This window comes from Ursus maritimus, unplaced genomic scaffold (genome assembly GCF_017311325.1).
Source record: "Ursus maritimus isolate PB19 unplaced genomic scaffold, ASM1731132v1 scaffold_4, whole genome shotgun sequence".
Lineage (NCBI taxonomy): Eukaryota > Metazoa > Chordata > Mammalia > Carnivora > Ursidae > Ursus > Ursus maritimus.
Window position 1 is genome coordinate 34,514,771 of NW_024426552.1, and position 15,824 is coordinate 34,530,594.

General features: G+C 38.0%; 1 protein-coding gene across 1 annotated transcript; it reads left to right on the top strand.

Moving 5' to 3' along the window:
- Nucleotides 1-2,405: 2,405 nt before the first annotated feature.
- Nucleotides 2,406-3,159, top strand: LOC103675682 (ferritin heavy chain-like). Its single transcript, XM_040621101.1, has one exon. The coding sequence runs from the start codon at nt 2,435-2,437 to the stop codon at nt 2,984-2,986; it is 552 nt and encodes a 183-aa protein (XP_040477035.1). The 5' UTR covers nt 2,406-2,434; the 3' UTR covers nt 2,987-3,159.
- The last annotated feature ends 12,665 nt before the right edge of the window (nt 3,160-15,824 follow it).

The window sequence follows — 15,824 nt, forward strand, 5'->3', positions numbered from 1 at the left end:
TTTCATTGATATACCTTATATTAGTAGACTTTATCTCAATCATAGTATTAATATTAAGACCACAGTAAAGGTAATACACATTTGAAAATCAAAAAAGAAGACTACAAATATATTTTCAATCGCACATAGGTAAAAATGTAATATAGATGTGTTACCAAAATAAAAGGTAAAAATACAAAATGGAAAAAAGGAAAGAAATCAAATCTAATGTGGGTATTCCGATAACTGTGAAGAGAACATTTATTAGGCAGACCTGCAAAACCACATTTTGAGCGTAATTTTTCCTCCATATTTTTTAATAAATGTTACTTTATCAGGGGAATGCTATTTTTTGCTAAAAAAAAAAAATCCCTGCTTTATTTCTGCTCAATTGTTCTTACATTATATAACTAGACAGTTTCTTAAATGTTCACTTATCGGTCATAGCAATGCTTTGTCTAACTTTTCATGTACCAGTTTCACTTTAGAAACTGCTAAGTGTCAGTCAGATAAACAGATACTTGATTTCTATGGCAGTAAGTGTTGAATTGACACAGAGATACAAACAATAATGTACAAAATCAGGTAGGATGTTGGAATCACAGACTTACCGTCTAGAAGTGACCTCTAGCAATGGAGCTCGAGCTGTTTGGGTTCTGCTGCAGCGGTAGCTCTGGCGGCTGAGAGTCAGGCTTTTATAATGGGATTATTCACAGCTGTTCTCAAACTTGCTTGAGCGTCAGAATCACCTGGAGGGTTTCTTAAACTACGGATGGCTGGGCCCCACCACCAGTTTCTGATTTGTAGGTCTGAATAAGGTCTAAGAATTTGCATTTCTAAGGAGTTCCAAGGGATGATGATACTGCTGGTCCAGGGCCACACTTCAAGATCTAGACTAAGCTCCTCTTTTTGAGATGGAGAAAGAAGCCTGCCTAGTGAGGTTAGAAATAATCTGCCCAGGAGGCACCTGGGTGGCACTGTTGCTTAAGCTTCTGACTCTTGGTTTCAGCTCAGGTCATGATCTCAGGGTCATGATCTCTGAAGGGTCATGAGATCAAGCCCCATGTCCAGCTGTGCTCAGCAAGGATTCCACTTGAGATTCTCTCTCTCCCTCTGTTTCTGCCCTTCCTGCTCTTGCTTTCTCTCTCTCTCTCTGAAACAAATCTGAAAAAAAAAAAACAAAAAACGGTGAGTTGCCCAGGATCACACTATCAGTTTTTGACACAGCCAGAAGTCAGTCTTTAAGCATATGGCAGTTCTATTATTTCTTCTCTCCCTCTTCTTCCCATCAAATTTATATACATATTATATATATATATATATGTATACACACACACATATATATATACATTAAATGATTACATTGAACAATACAGTAGGACCATGCTTCCACAATTAACTATCTCAAAGTTAAAAAACAAACAAACAAAAACCTCCAAATTCAATAGTTTCAAAGAACAAAGGTTTATTTCTCACTCAATCTGCATTACCATTAAGGGAGATCTGGTTTTTCAAATCTGGCTCACCCATGGATCCAAGCTAAAGAAGTCATCATTGGGATTATTGTTAGTTACAGAGAGAAGGAATGATACAAAAATGCCCAGTGGCTCTTAGTATTTCCATATGCAAGTGGCGTATTTCACCTCCACTCATTTTATTATGTAGAGAAAGTCACTCAACCACACGTAAAGTGTGGCATCTTTTACGCTTCATCTCAAAACGTCTCAGCCCTCCTTTTGACTTTGACTTTTGTTGTATGTAACCAACAATATATGTATAGGCGTATAGCACCATGGCTTAGGGGCAGGGTGCATAACTTTCTTTCCGCATTAAGGTTGCCCACCCAGCCATTGAAAGGCATTTGTAGGGGGGCTCACTCAGCCATCCTGGGATGTGCAAAAATCCATGTCTGTGAAAGGATAATATTCCCCAGATCAATCTTAGAGACACAGGGGATGAAAATAACCCGATTTTCCTTCTTCCCAGGCAGTCAGTTCCATGTTTGACTGCCTGATTTCTCAGAGGGTTTTCAGAGAGATTGAGCCCCAGCTGCCCACTGGAAAAATCTAACAGCTCAGTGACTCATCCTTGAATTAACTTTCCCCTCCTTTCTTGTTTTATTCTTCCTCGTTTCTTCATTCCTATCCTCTGGAATTAGTTCCCAAAATAAAATACCTACATGTAAACCCATCTCTCAAACTCTGTTAAGACACTTACCTTCAGAAGGGTTAGGAAAGTACATGTGGAGTCTTCGCCGAGAGTCGCCGCGGTTTCCTGCTTCAACAGTGCTTGGACGGAACCGGCGCTCGTTCCCCCCCCACCCCGGCCGGCCGCTCAGAGCCAGCCCTCCGCCATCTCCTCAGACCGCTCCAAGGCCCCCGTCACAGCTCCAGCGCCGCGCAGCCGCCGCCCGCCGCCGCCTTTCTTCAGCCGCCGCCTTTCTTCAGCCGCCGCCATGATGACCGCGTCCCCCTCGCAGGTGCGCCAGAACTACCACCAGGACTCGGAGGCCGCCATCAACTGCCAGATCAACCTGGAGCTCTACGCCTCCTACATCTACTTGTCCATGTCTTACAACTTTGACCGCGATGATGTGGCTTTGAAGAACTTCGCCAAATACTTTCTTCACCAATCTCATGAGGAGAGGGAACATGCTGAGAAACTGATGAAGCTGCAGAACCAACGAGGTGGCCGAATCTTCCTTCAGGATATCAAGAAACCAGACCGTGATGATTGGGAGAACAGGCTGAATGCAATGGAGTGTGCGTTACACTTGGAAAAGAGCGTGAATCAGTCACTACTGGAACTGCACAAACTGGCCACTGATAAAAACAACCCCCATTTGTGTGACTTCATTGAGACTCATTACCTGAATGAGCAGGTGAAATCCATCAAAGAATTGGGTGACCACGTAACCAACCTGCGCAAGATGGGGGCTCCCGCATCTCGCATGGCAGAGTATCTCTTTGACAAGCACACCTTGGGAAACAGTGATAGTGAGAGCTAAGCCTTAGGCTGTCTTCCCATAGCCTCAAGGGTGACTTCCCTGGTCACTGAGGCGCAGTGCATGCATGTTGGGGTTACCTATACCTTTTCTATAAGTTGTACCAAAACATCTACTTAACTTGCATTTGTACCATTCCTTCAAATAAAGTAATTTGGTACCCAAAAAAAAAAAAAGTACATGTGTACAATATTCCCAGAAGAAAGCAAGCCAGAAATATTCCTTGACCATCATTATTGATTTATATAATTAGTAAATGAATTATACCAACATATCAAAAGTAAAATATATTTTGATGAAATGAGATTTATATTAGGAATGCCAGGTTAGATAAACATGAGGAAAACAATCCATATACATCATATGTGTTTAACAATTATGTGACTATTTGTTAACTGAACACATCATTTTATTTTTTTTTTAAGATTTTATTTATTTATTTGACAGAGAGAGACAGCCAGCGAGAGAGGGAACACAGCAGGGGGAGTGGGAGAGGAAGAAGCAGGCTCCCAACAGAGGAGCCTGATGTGGGTCTCGATCCCAGAACGCCGGGATCACGCCCTAAGCCAAAGGCAGACGCTTAGCGACTGAGCCGCTAAGGCGCCCCATGAACACATCATTTTAATAGAACAAAAGATAAAAATACCTGATCATCCCATTGATGATGAAAAGGCATTTGCAAAGTCATTAAAAAACTACAACCATTTCTCTTTCCCTTACAAATATATATTTATTCTTCCTAGTTAGGAAGATATTTTTTCCTTGTGAATAAGAATTTTGAATCATGAGATTCTGTAATATAAGTACATTTTTATTTTTAGGGAAAGAAGTATAATAGATATTGTATTACTCTGAGGAAAAATTTTTAAAACTTTTTTTTTCAAAAACATTGGTTATTTTAAAATCCAAAACATTTTTCTAGGAAAATCACACCTAATTCTAATTATGTGATCACTCTAATGCATAGATGATTGACTTTGTTGAATTTACCTTACATATTTGAATAATTTACATTACAAGGTGTTATTCTGAAGTAGCTTTTTAATTAAATTTTAAAGATATGTATATATGTGTGTACACAAATTTAATAATTAAGTACTTAAAAATGTTTAACTCAAGACCATTTAGTTGTAAACCGCTATGGAATTTTTGTTAAGTATACAAAGGTAAAACAAGATTTATAGCTTTCAGTTGATTTTAACTGATAGAAAATATATGATGTGCATATAAAAAGTGAAGATTTTATCTCATTAGAGTAGCTAGGAGGAAAAAAATAATGAAATAAAGTTCAGAACTTTTCCAACTCTTTACAAATTTATAGCATGTCATATTTATCAGGTAGAGAGAATATTGGAACTACCATATTTCAATGAAATCATACCTTGTGTTTCATTATCAGAGCAAAATCTAAGGAGTATGAAAAAGTAACTAGTGAGACTATCTATTTTTAATGACTTTACAGGTAGTGCTGGACACATTTCTACTTAAAAAATGTTTTGGCTGATATTGCCAAATATCACTGTCACCATGGCAATAGTCACTTTTAAAAATGATTTAAAATAGAAAGGGCAAAAGACAAAGTAATTCTCCAACATATGAAATATAATTGTATGAAATCTTTTGCTGATTTATTGAGGAAAAAAATCACAGATAAAAACATAATCACTTTCACTTTCAGAGAATACAAGCAGAGGGAATGCTTCCTGACTGTCTGTAAGACCAGCAACACCCTAATATCAAAACCAAAGACATTTTGGGAAAAGAAAACTACAGACCAATTATATCTCTCATGAACATAGATACAAGAGTCCTCAATGAAATATTAGCAAATTGAATCCAACAAGAGTCCTCAATGAAATATTAGCAAATTGAATCCAACAATGTATAAAAAGAATTATACATCATGACCAGGTGGGATTTATCCCTGTATGCAAGGTGGTTCACTACTACAAAATCAATTAATATAATCCATCATGTTAACAGGCTATAGAAGAATAATCACATGATCATATAAATGCAAGGCAGAAAAGCATTTGACAAATTCCAACAACCATTTATGATAAAGACTCTCAGTAAACAAGGCATATTAGGGAACTTTCTCAGCTGATAATGTCTACAAAAACTGACAGCTAACATCATCATTTATGATGAGACACTATGAACTGTCTTACTAAGATCAGGAACACAGCAAGGATGTTCACTTTTATCAGTCCTATTCAATATCATATGAGAAATCCTAGCTAATTCAATAAGACAAGAAAATAAAATACAAGGTATGATGATTGATGATTGGGAAGAAAGAAATAAAAACAGTTTTTGTTTGCAAGTGACACAAATGACTATGCATAGAATCAAAAAGAATCAACAAAAATCTCCTGGAACTTATGAAAACTTACAGCAATGTTGTAGATGCAAGATAAATATATAAAAGTCATTCATTTTCCTATCTACCACAATGAACAGGTAGAATTTGAAATTAAAACAATAATACCATTTACATTAGCACATCCCAAAATGAAATATGTAGGGGTATATTGAACAAAATATTTATGAGATCTATGTGAGAAAAACTACAAGATCTGTTTAAAGAAATCAAAAATATTTCATGTTCATGTCAGTGTTCAGGGTGCCAGTGTGGCTCCATCAGTTAGGCATTTTCCTTTGACTCAGGTCATGATCCCATTGTCCTGAGACTGGGCCCTGCATCAGGTTCTCTGCTCACCAGCAAGTCTGCTTCTCCCTCTGCATCTGTGTTCGCTCTCTCTCTCTCTCTCTCAAATAAATAAATAAAATCTTAAAAAAAAAAATCAGTTCTTCCCTACTTGACCTGCAGACTCAATGCAATTCTAACCACAGTCCCAGAAAGATATTTTGTAGATTTTGATAAACTCATTCCAGAATTTATACAGAGCAGAAAAAGACCCAGAATAGCTAATACAATACTGAAGAACAAAGTTGGTCTGACACTACCCAAATTCAAGACTTACTATAAAGCTAATCAAGGTGGTGTGGAATTGGTGAAAGAATAGACAATTAGATCATGGAACAGAGTCAAGAGCCCAGAAATAGACTCACATAAATATAATCAACTGATCTTTGACAAAGGAGCAAAGGCAACACACTGAAGCAAAAATGGGGTTTTTCTATAAATGGTGTTAGAAGAATTAGACATGCACATGCATGCATAAAAAATGAATTAGCTATTAACTTTACCTCCTTCACAAAAAATTAACTTAAAATGAATCATAGACATAAATGTAAAACACAAAACTATAAAACTCCTAGAAGATAACATAAGAGAAAACCTAGATGACCTTGGATTTTGCAGTTACTTTTTACCTATGACATCAAAGGCATGATCGTGATCCATGAAAGAAAGAATTGATAAACTGAACTGCTCTGTGAAAGACATTGTGAAGATAATAAAAAATACAACCCACTGCCTAGAAGGAAATATGAGCAAAGATTATCTGATAAAAACTATTACCTGTAATACAAAAGAACTCTTAAAACTCAAAAATAGGAAAACAAATAACTTGATTAAAAATGGCCAAAGACCTTAATAAATACCTCATCAAAGAAGATTTACAAATGGCAAATAAGCATAAGCATCAGGTGTCATTAGGAAAATGCAAATTAAAGCTATGAGATACCACTACACACTTGTTAGAATGGCCTAAGTCCAGAACACTGATAACACCAAATGCTGGTGAGAACTTGGAGCAACAGGAACTTTCATATTCACTGCTAGTGGAAATGCAAAATGGTACAGACACTTTGAAAGTGGTGGTTTCTTACAAAACTAAATATACTCTTTCTATATGATCCAGCAATCATGCTTCTTGGTATTTACCCCAAAGAGTTGAAAACGTGTGTCCACACAGAAAGCTGCGTGCATATGGATGTTTATAGCAACTTTATTTATAAATGTCAGCACTTGGAAGCAACCAAGACGTCCTTCAGTAGGTAAACAGATAAACTGTAGTACAGCTAGACAATGGAATGTTATTCAGTGCCATAAAAGAAGTAAGTTCAAGTTATGAAAAGGCATGGTGGACTCCTAAATGCATATTACTAAGCAAAGTAAGCCAATCCGAGAAAACTACATACTGTATGATTCCAACTATGTGTCATTCTGGAAAAGGCAAAGTTATGGAGACAATGAAAATATCTGGTTGTTGGGGTGGGGTAGGGAGAGATAAAATGATGGAACACAGAGGAGTTTAAAGCAATGACAATACTCTGTATGATAAAGTTATGATGGATACATTCTAAATTTGCCCAAACCTACTGAATGTGCAACACCAAGAGTGAAACCTAATTTACTATCAACTCGGTGATAAAGAGGTGTCAATATAGGTTCATTAACTGCTGATAATGAGGAAGCTTATGACATGTGGGCACAGTGTATATGGGATATCTCTGTATCTTTCACACTTAAAATTGATCTTAAAACAAAATAAAGCTCTTTTCTGAGATAATTCAAGTTCAAACATCAGTTCTATGGAAGCTGAATGCTTACGCTCTCCCAGCTGAGATTCTAAGAGTTGTGCCTGAGCCGGTGTGGGGTGGGGATAGTAAGGGCTGCAAAGCAAGCTGTCCTAGGTGGGAAACACACTTTGAAATGGAGATTTATATGCAGGCAGTTAATGGTGACAGTGCTGTCTGGGAAAAGTTATAAGGGATTGATGGAATTAGGATTAGGAGGAGAGGAAAGTTTAACTTGGTAGAATAACAATTGAGGCATTAGGAAATCCTATAGGAATTACTGCAGTTTTTCTAATTGGGACTAGAGAGTCAGAGGTGTATTTTTGAATTCTCTCATTAATCATACATTGGATTCAACTGTCCCTAGTGAGTAGTCTAAGATTGGGTGAGGCAGCTCTTTTCTTTTCTCCTTCTTCTTCTCCTTCTCCTTCTCCTCCTCCTCCTTCTTCTCCTTCTTCTTTTTATTTAAGATTCTACATATTTATTTGTGATTCTACATATTTATTTGTCAGAGAGAGAAAGCAAGAGCACAGGCAAGGGGAACAGCAGGCAGAGGGAAAAGGAGGCTCCATGCTGGGCAAGGAGTCAGGTGCAGGACTCAGTCCCAGGACCCTGCCATCATGACCTGAGCCAAAGGCAGACGCTTAACCAACTGAGCCACCCAGGCATCCCGAGGCAGTTATTTTCATCCATGTGCAATTCAACATTCTATTGGTCTTTAACAATTCTACATATCTTTGTGAGTCACTAACTCCCCTTTGTACATGATTATCATTTCAAGGATGTTTCTATAATGAGCATATTTGGAAGACAGAGCTAGTGTCTTGCTCCAGAACAAAAGGCAGGGATACTTACTGTTCAGTGTAATGAAGACAATGCCTCCAGCTACAGCCAAGGGCAAGCATGCTACCACCTATTATAAAAAATTCAAATTCCCTTAGTTAAAGGTCACTCTTACGTGATGTAACCCAATACATATATACACATCATCTTTCACTCTTTATGTTACTCTTTGGGAACCAGTGCTGATACACTGATTACTATGATTGTACTGAATCAGGAGTCTTATATCTTCTACTAGCATCCATCACACTGTGGCAGCCAAGTTGTTAGTTTGCAAGTAGAGTAAAATCTAAGATTCTTCATAGTTCTGGACTGCCATTAGCTGTAAGCACACTTTCAGCAGCTGAGAGAAGTACCTTCACCCTGAAAGAAGGACCTTGGTAGTGTATCTTAACACTCATCCAGAGCACATGGGAATATGCAAGAAAACGTTCAAGGAAGAATCAAGATTTAGGACTCAGTCTACTAATATGAGAAAACATCAAACAAAGAGAGATAGAGAGAAAGAGAAAGACAGCACAAGAGAGCTCACCTAAAAAAGCATTTGTACGCAGAATTGGAAAGCATTCATTAGAAAAATACGAGTGAGATTCTCCAGTGATTAAATACATGCTCGAATGTTGTTATAAAGTTACGGTGTGGAATGGTTTTGTGTAGGGAACTCTGGACAACTTTAAGCATATGGAGAACACTGTAAAGCCAGAGTGTTCTCTGAGAATCATGCAATATTTTAGAATACTTTGAAGTTATGATATAGAATTAATACCATATATAAATAAGAAGTGCATTTTTAGCAGAAAACTGTGACTATCTTACAGGTTACATAAACTTTAACACAATGTCATAATAAACACAAACAAAGAAAGCAAACAAAAAAGCAAGGAAATCTTATGGTTTAGCTGATTTTTTTCTATTCATATGTTATAGACCTCAATTATTTGATTTCTGCAGTGATACACTATTGATTAATTTATAAAGCAGCAGTGTTACCTTGAAAAGAATTCTATAACTACTGAATTAACCCCAAAACATCATTTCTTAGATTTCAATACTCATTCATTTGCTTTTTCCCCAAATGTCAGTTAAGAGCTTTCTAGTTGTCAGTGATCTACTTGATGTAAGATGTAAATGAGAAAGTATGACCTTAAGCTCATTCCCAAGCTGTGGCTTTAAGTGAGGAAACAATTGTTACTCCGTGTGAAAATTTCACTAAGATCTATAACAACAGAGTGAACCAAAGATTTGCTGTGGTGAGGTGGCTGATAGTCGAAACTGATACAATAACTTACACATAATCAAAAACTCAAAAATTATAATACATTAATTCATTTTAGAACAATTATATAGTTAAATAGGATGCCAGAAAAGGGGTTGGTTATAATACAGTATATTGCCAATTTTATGGAACTATTTTTTAATCTCACTTTTTTCTCTATTTGAAATAAATGTTTCAGTTTTGTTGGTTTTTTCCAATGAATTTTTAAAGAAGTTAAGATATTAATTAATATCCACATAAGGAGAAAGAATATCCGCATTAATGTTTGCCAAATAATTTTTTTTAATGTAGTATTTTAGTTGACCTTGGATTTAAACTGAAGTGTGGGGAAAGAATACATAGATCTCTGAGAAAAAGTAATTTGAACCTAAGGAAAAACATTTGTCATTTCAATAGTGAAAATCAGTTCATAATTACCAAATCAAAATTTATAAATCCTTGCGATGGTTAATTTTATGTGGAACTTGACTGAACCATTCAGTGCTTGACATTTAGTCACAGATTATTCTGGATGTGTTTGTGAGGGTGTTTCTAGATGAGATTAACATATGAACCGGTAACTGATAAAGCCCAAGGCCCTCCTGAATGTGGGTGGGGCTCACCCAACCAACTGAAGACCTGAAGAGAACCAAAAGGATGATTAAGAAAGGAACTCTTTCTGCCAAGTGTTTGAGCGTCGACATTGTCTTTCTCTTGCCCTCAGACTGGAACACCATCACCTCTTCTGGTTCTCAGACCTTGCAACTTGGACTGCAATTACACCACAGGCATCGTCTGTGTCTCTAGCTTTTCGAGTGTAGATCTTGGGACTTGCCAGCCTCCAGAACCACGCAAGCCGATTCTTTACAATAATCTATGTATGTATCTATCAATCAGTCATCTATCATCTATCTATCCATCTATCTAGTTAGTTAGAAGCTAGATAGGAGCAGTGGAAGAAATGCCCTGAGGCAGAGTCCCAAGTCCTCGAAGGGGAATGGCAGAGACAGGAGCTGGAGGCAAGGACAGTGATAAAAAAGCCACACTAAAAGCCCTGAGGGTACATCGTGTCCTTGTGTCTTCCAAGACTTCAGGGCTGTCAGATCTAGAGTCACAGTGGAGGAGTATGCACTTTCTCTTCCACCTCTGCCCCAGGGTAACCCCTAGACTCATTATAATGCATTTGCATTGTGGGTACCCCCCTTCCCCACCCACGGAGGAAGGCTGCCATGATGGTTTTTGTACAAACATTGTAGGGTCAAAAACTCCTTCCAGGGGCGCCTGGGTGGCACAGCGGTTAAGCGTCTGCCTTCGGCTCAAGGCGTGATCCCGGCGTTACGGGATCGAGCCCCACATCAGGCTCCTCCGCTATGAGCCTGCTTCTTCCTCTCCCACTCCCCTGCTGTGTTCCCTCTCTCGCTGGCTGTCTCTATCTCTGTCAAATAAATAAATAAAATCTTTAAAAAAAAAAAAAAAAAACTCCTTCCAACCTGTGGGAAGAGTCCCCCAAATGGCTGGAAGTAGCTTCCCTTGGAGAACACCCCACCGTACATCACAGCTCCTCCCAGCCCAGAGAGACACAACAAATATCCAATCCCAAAACAACCTAGGGCTAATTCCACCTCCTGGAACCTGCCTACTCTCCCACCATGAAAGGGTACTTGCACTTCAATAAACTGCTCTGTGCTTGCTACTTTCCTTCTTGCTGTCTTTATTCGGTTGTGGATCCCCACATAAATCTCGTTGGGAATCCAAAGACTGAGACCTCCATTCACACAATGCAGACTCTCACATTAGTAACATAAACACACACACACACACACACACACACAGAGATACATTTCCATCCTACATCTGCACCTCCACCTTATTCAGGGCCCGTATGTTGCAGGAATTCTCTGTCTTTAGCGCCCACGGTTCTTGGTCATGCTGCTTCAAAGAATGAAGCGGTAGACCAGACGAAGAGTGGTGAGCAGCAAAGCAAAGTTTATTGGGCAATAGCATAAAGCTCCCGGAGAGGGAGGGGGTGCCCGAGAAGGTTGCGCTTGGAGTTTCTAAGTTTAAGGGTTTTTATGACCTCTTTTGTGGAACTATCTTAAGCAAACAGGGTGTGCTGAGTCATGCCAATCAGGGCTTTGGTCATGTATCTGTTTAGGTTAATGTCAACTTGCTAATGGTCTTTTTTGCTGATTTCTGGGGGCTTCTGTCTTGCCAGTGATACTGACCAATGCTTTGTGGTTAATTGCCTTATTTAATGACTTTTTGCGGAAGTCATTTCTGCAACGGCTGTAAAGCAGAATGCTAGTGTGGTCCTAAGTTGCAAAACAGGATGTCATTGCTGTTTTGTCTTAGTGCTGTCCTGAATCCATATTTTCTTGTTGGGGATCCTGGCCCTAACTACCTGTCCAACTAACTCCTAACACATAGAGAATAGTCAATTAATAAATATTTCAGCCTTTGAAAAGTATCTTCATTTTAAATAGCTTGTAATTCCTTGAAAATGACAGGTAAATATTTGACATATATGTTGGAGTCAAAGTAGTGGTGTGCTGGTAAATGTTTTACAGTCAACGCTCCAAGAAGGTGGAGAAGCTGATCTGCAGCGCCCCCCGCCGAGAGCTTATGCTAAAGATAGAATAGGAACACACGTTTGTGAGCCCCACGGGCTTTAGCGTGGACGTCAGAGCACAAGCAGCTGGGAACGCCTGGTCCGCTCAGGGCTGAACGCAGCCCCACCCGAAACCCGATCGCTGCTGAGGATAGCCCGTGGGGTCTGTAGAAACATGAATAAGAATAGGCTTCACTTGCTTAACTTTATGTCGTTTACTCCTAGTGACTTTCACCATGATGTACTACTGTTCACTGAAGACTTCCTGATGAATCATTAACTTGGAAGGACTGTGCTCATTCAACAGGGATGTGCTACAGACCACTAGACTCCCTTTGATTACCCTTGATTGTCTTTGATTGTTTATTGCCAATAAATATGCGAGGCTGTAGCTGCTCGGGAGGACTGCGCTCTTTGCAGTCCCCTGCTCCCTTGTTTCTTTCACAGCTAACCCGTCTGTGCCTCATCCTTCTTCCAATCACCACGCCTCGGGGGCACTGAGCTAAAGTTTTTGCCAATTCCAATGGTGTAAAATCTCCCACCAAGGTCAGCTTTATGCTATCAGTTTAACATCCTTCAACACAAATTTTTGAGCACATATGAACCAGACAGCTCTGTCATTTCAATATGAGTCAAGAACCTTGTCATACAACTGTAAGAAAGAGTGGGTGTTTCAGGGAATGATAGGAGCTTCTTCTAATAGGCACATGACAAATTGAATGTAAGAAATTTCTAATTTGGGATGATTTGAAATGGTTTGCATCAGGTAACCTGCAGTTTATCTGAGCGACTTTTTCAATGAACATGTTCTTTGAATTTGAAATACATTTTTCAATATTAATTTTTAACCTATGGAAACAATACTTGCAATATTTCATTAAAAACATTTTTCATTTTCATCATTGACTCTTTACGGAATCCCCAGTTTTTAACTAAATAGTTTCTAGATAAATATAATATCCCCCCATAACAAAATGTTGACAAAATACATTTTTCATCTCCATGGATATGTCTTGCTCTTTTGATATTAAAACAGAGTACTTTAAGAAACTACCAGACAAAATTACTTTGCTTAATCTCCCAAAGGTGACTCTAAACTATGTGAAGCCTTGATATTTTTATAAAAATTATTTATACCATTATGTCACATAAAATTTTACACCAATTTTTCAGTAATAAAATATATTTTCTTCATTTGTAGCCAATATATACTGTTACTGTTATCAACCCTAAAAATAAAATAGCCAGTTATTTAACCAGAAAAAATAAGTTTTTTCAGGAATAACAGAAGAATGGCAGTTGAAGACACACAAACTATGGCAAACTATAGGCAAGTCTGTAGAACAAAGAAGGAGAGCATCCTTTTTATAGAAGAGAGAAGAAAGTTGGGAGGGGTTGTTTTGAACAAAAATTCACCGGAGGAGAGCAAGAGTTTGGGCTTGCGGAGGGCTCTCACTGGCTGAGTTGTGATGAGTTTCTTACTGGCTGGTTTGTTGTTAGGCAAAGAGAAAATCTTTCCTTTTCTTACTAGTATATGTAAAATAAGCTTCTTCCTGCTGGTGTATGTAAAGTAAGCTTCAATGGGTGGTGTGTGAGTGAGAGCCTTCCTTTCATTGCTTCCTGACTCCATTTTGAATTAGGCTTCCTTTATTCATTTTCACACTATAATAGTATTGATGTAGTCACAAAGAAAAAAAAGTGTTTAATAATTGTTTTTGAATAAAGCACATGACATCACCATGTTAACCTACCTTTCAACATCACTCAGACTTCTTTGTATCATTCTCCTGTAAATAGAGGTCTGACCTATTTTCAAGGCTCCACTACACATCGCATATGCAAATGTCACCTTTGCTTTATTATGGTCACAATCTGCAAATGCTAACACGCAGATTCTCTCACACAGTGCTGAAGAGTTTGCACTAGGCATTGTACTCTAATATAATTATTTTTCATCTCTATCAGAACATATACAGAGCCTAAGATGAAGTTGAGAAAGCCCAGGCACCACCAAAGAAATCAATTGTAGACTCTTCTCTCACAGGAAATCTTTTACATTATTTGTTGGCAGATGTCCAGTTTCTATGAGGAATACACCCCTTCTCCTGACCTTGGGTAAAGGAGAGCATTCTAAGAGTGCCTCATTTGACAAACCTGGTTATTGAAATGGTGGTTTCTTCTTTTAAAATAGGTGGAGGTCTTGGTTTTAATTAAAGATTTCATATTTTCCAGGGATGCTGAAGAAATTAACATGGGCTCAGAGATGAAGGCTCTGTTTGAAAAGCAGAGTTGGTAATAAATAATTCTAGGATTACATAGTAATCCTAATTTCAAATGCCAAAGCCGAGTCCTCTGGAGATGAGTAGTGTCCCAAGTAAATTTAGTCTTGAGATTTTTTTTTTGGTTACAGATATCTTGTGTCTTACTCTAGAACACTCTTCACAGGTAATATCAGTAACTCCACAAATCTCTTTTCACTTACACTGAAAGTTTGAATTTAAGCCGTGTTCTCTGAGGTAAAGGGTCAGGGGTTTTATCCACTAAGCCACCAAACCCCTCATTCCAAGTACTTTTGAGTCCTGGTATTTCTTTGTGACAGAAGACACTCATGAGGAATTATGCACTGTGCCTGAGGGTGAAGAAGTAAAAGAAAGACAGCCTTATTAAGAGTACATGTGGTACAGCCAGAAAGATTTTGACCTTCACAATGACATAAAGGCAGAGATGAATGCAAAAAACCCCACTGCTGTTAAACATTGTAACAAGACAATCTTTAGGGCATCTTAAAAAAAAAAAAAAGTGAAACTGTTTATCAATACTGGGAGGATGAAAACAAATTTAAGGTTGGTCTGAGATTAATAGAGAAAAATTCAAAGATAGAAAACTTTAAAAACTGAGAGTCAAAGAAGATACTAAGGAGATGAGATATGAAGTGATTGGTAATCTTGTTTCATACTGTCTGATATTGTTTGTCTCCCATAAACGATTAAATGGTCAATTAAACTGCTGCTCTCATTTTGAAAACAGAAATGATTATTATTCCCCAAATAAGAACCCATGGACAGAATACTTTTCAGATCACTTTTGAAAAGTGTAATCTGATTGAACGATAAATATACCCAGATTCAAACACAAAAAGATATGAACAAATACAAGAACGCTAATAACTTAATTATATTTTGATGCTAAATTAAAGGAGGTAAAGTACTCTGAAAACAGGATAGGAAACCCACCTGGTGCCGTCAGTGCCATGTTGAGCAAACAGCATTCGGACAGTAGAATAAAACCATAAAAATTCAAACGTTTAGCTTTAAGTAAAAAATATCGCCACATTCTGTCATATAATTTTTACTAATGAATTCCACTACACTCATATTCTCATTAGCAGAAAGTTGTCTCCTCTTCCCTGACTTCTCACAGCTTTGCCCAAAGCATCTTGGCTTGTGTCTTGTGTACAATCTGATCTAAAGTGGTTTAATCCTCCCTTCAAATGCCAGGAAGAAGACAGCATTGGAAAGCCCACTGCAACTATTGCTTCTCAGACTGTCAGAGACTCCTCATCAGCAGCATCCAATTACAATTGCTCATGCTAATACCTTAAAGATCTATTTTCATCTCAAAATAGAAAAATAATGACTAAATCACAA

Bases quoted from the DNA above. Each gene is read 5' to 3' on its own strand.
- LOC103675682 (XM_040621101.1), top strand. From the start codon at position 2,435: ATGATGACCGCGTCCCCCTCGCAGGTGCGCCAGAACTACCACCAGGAC.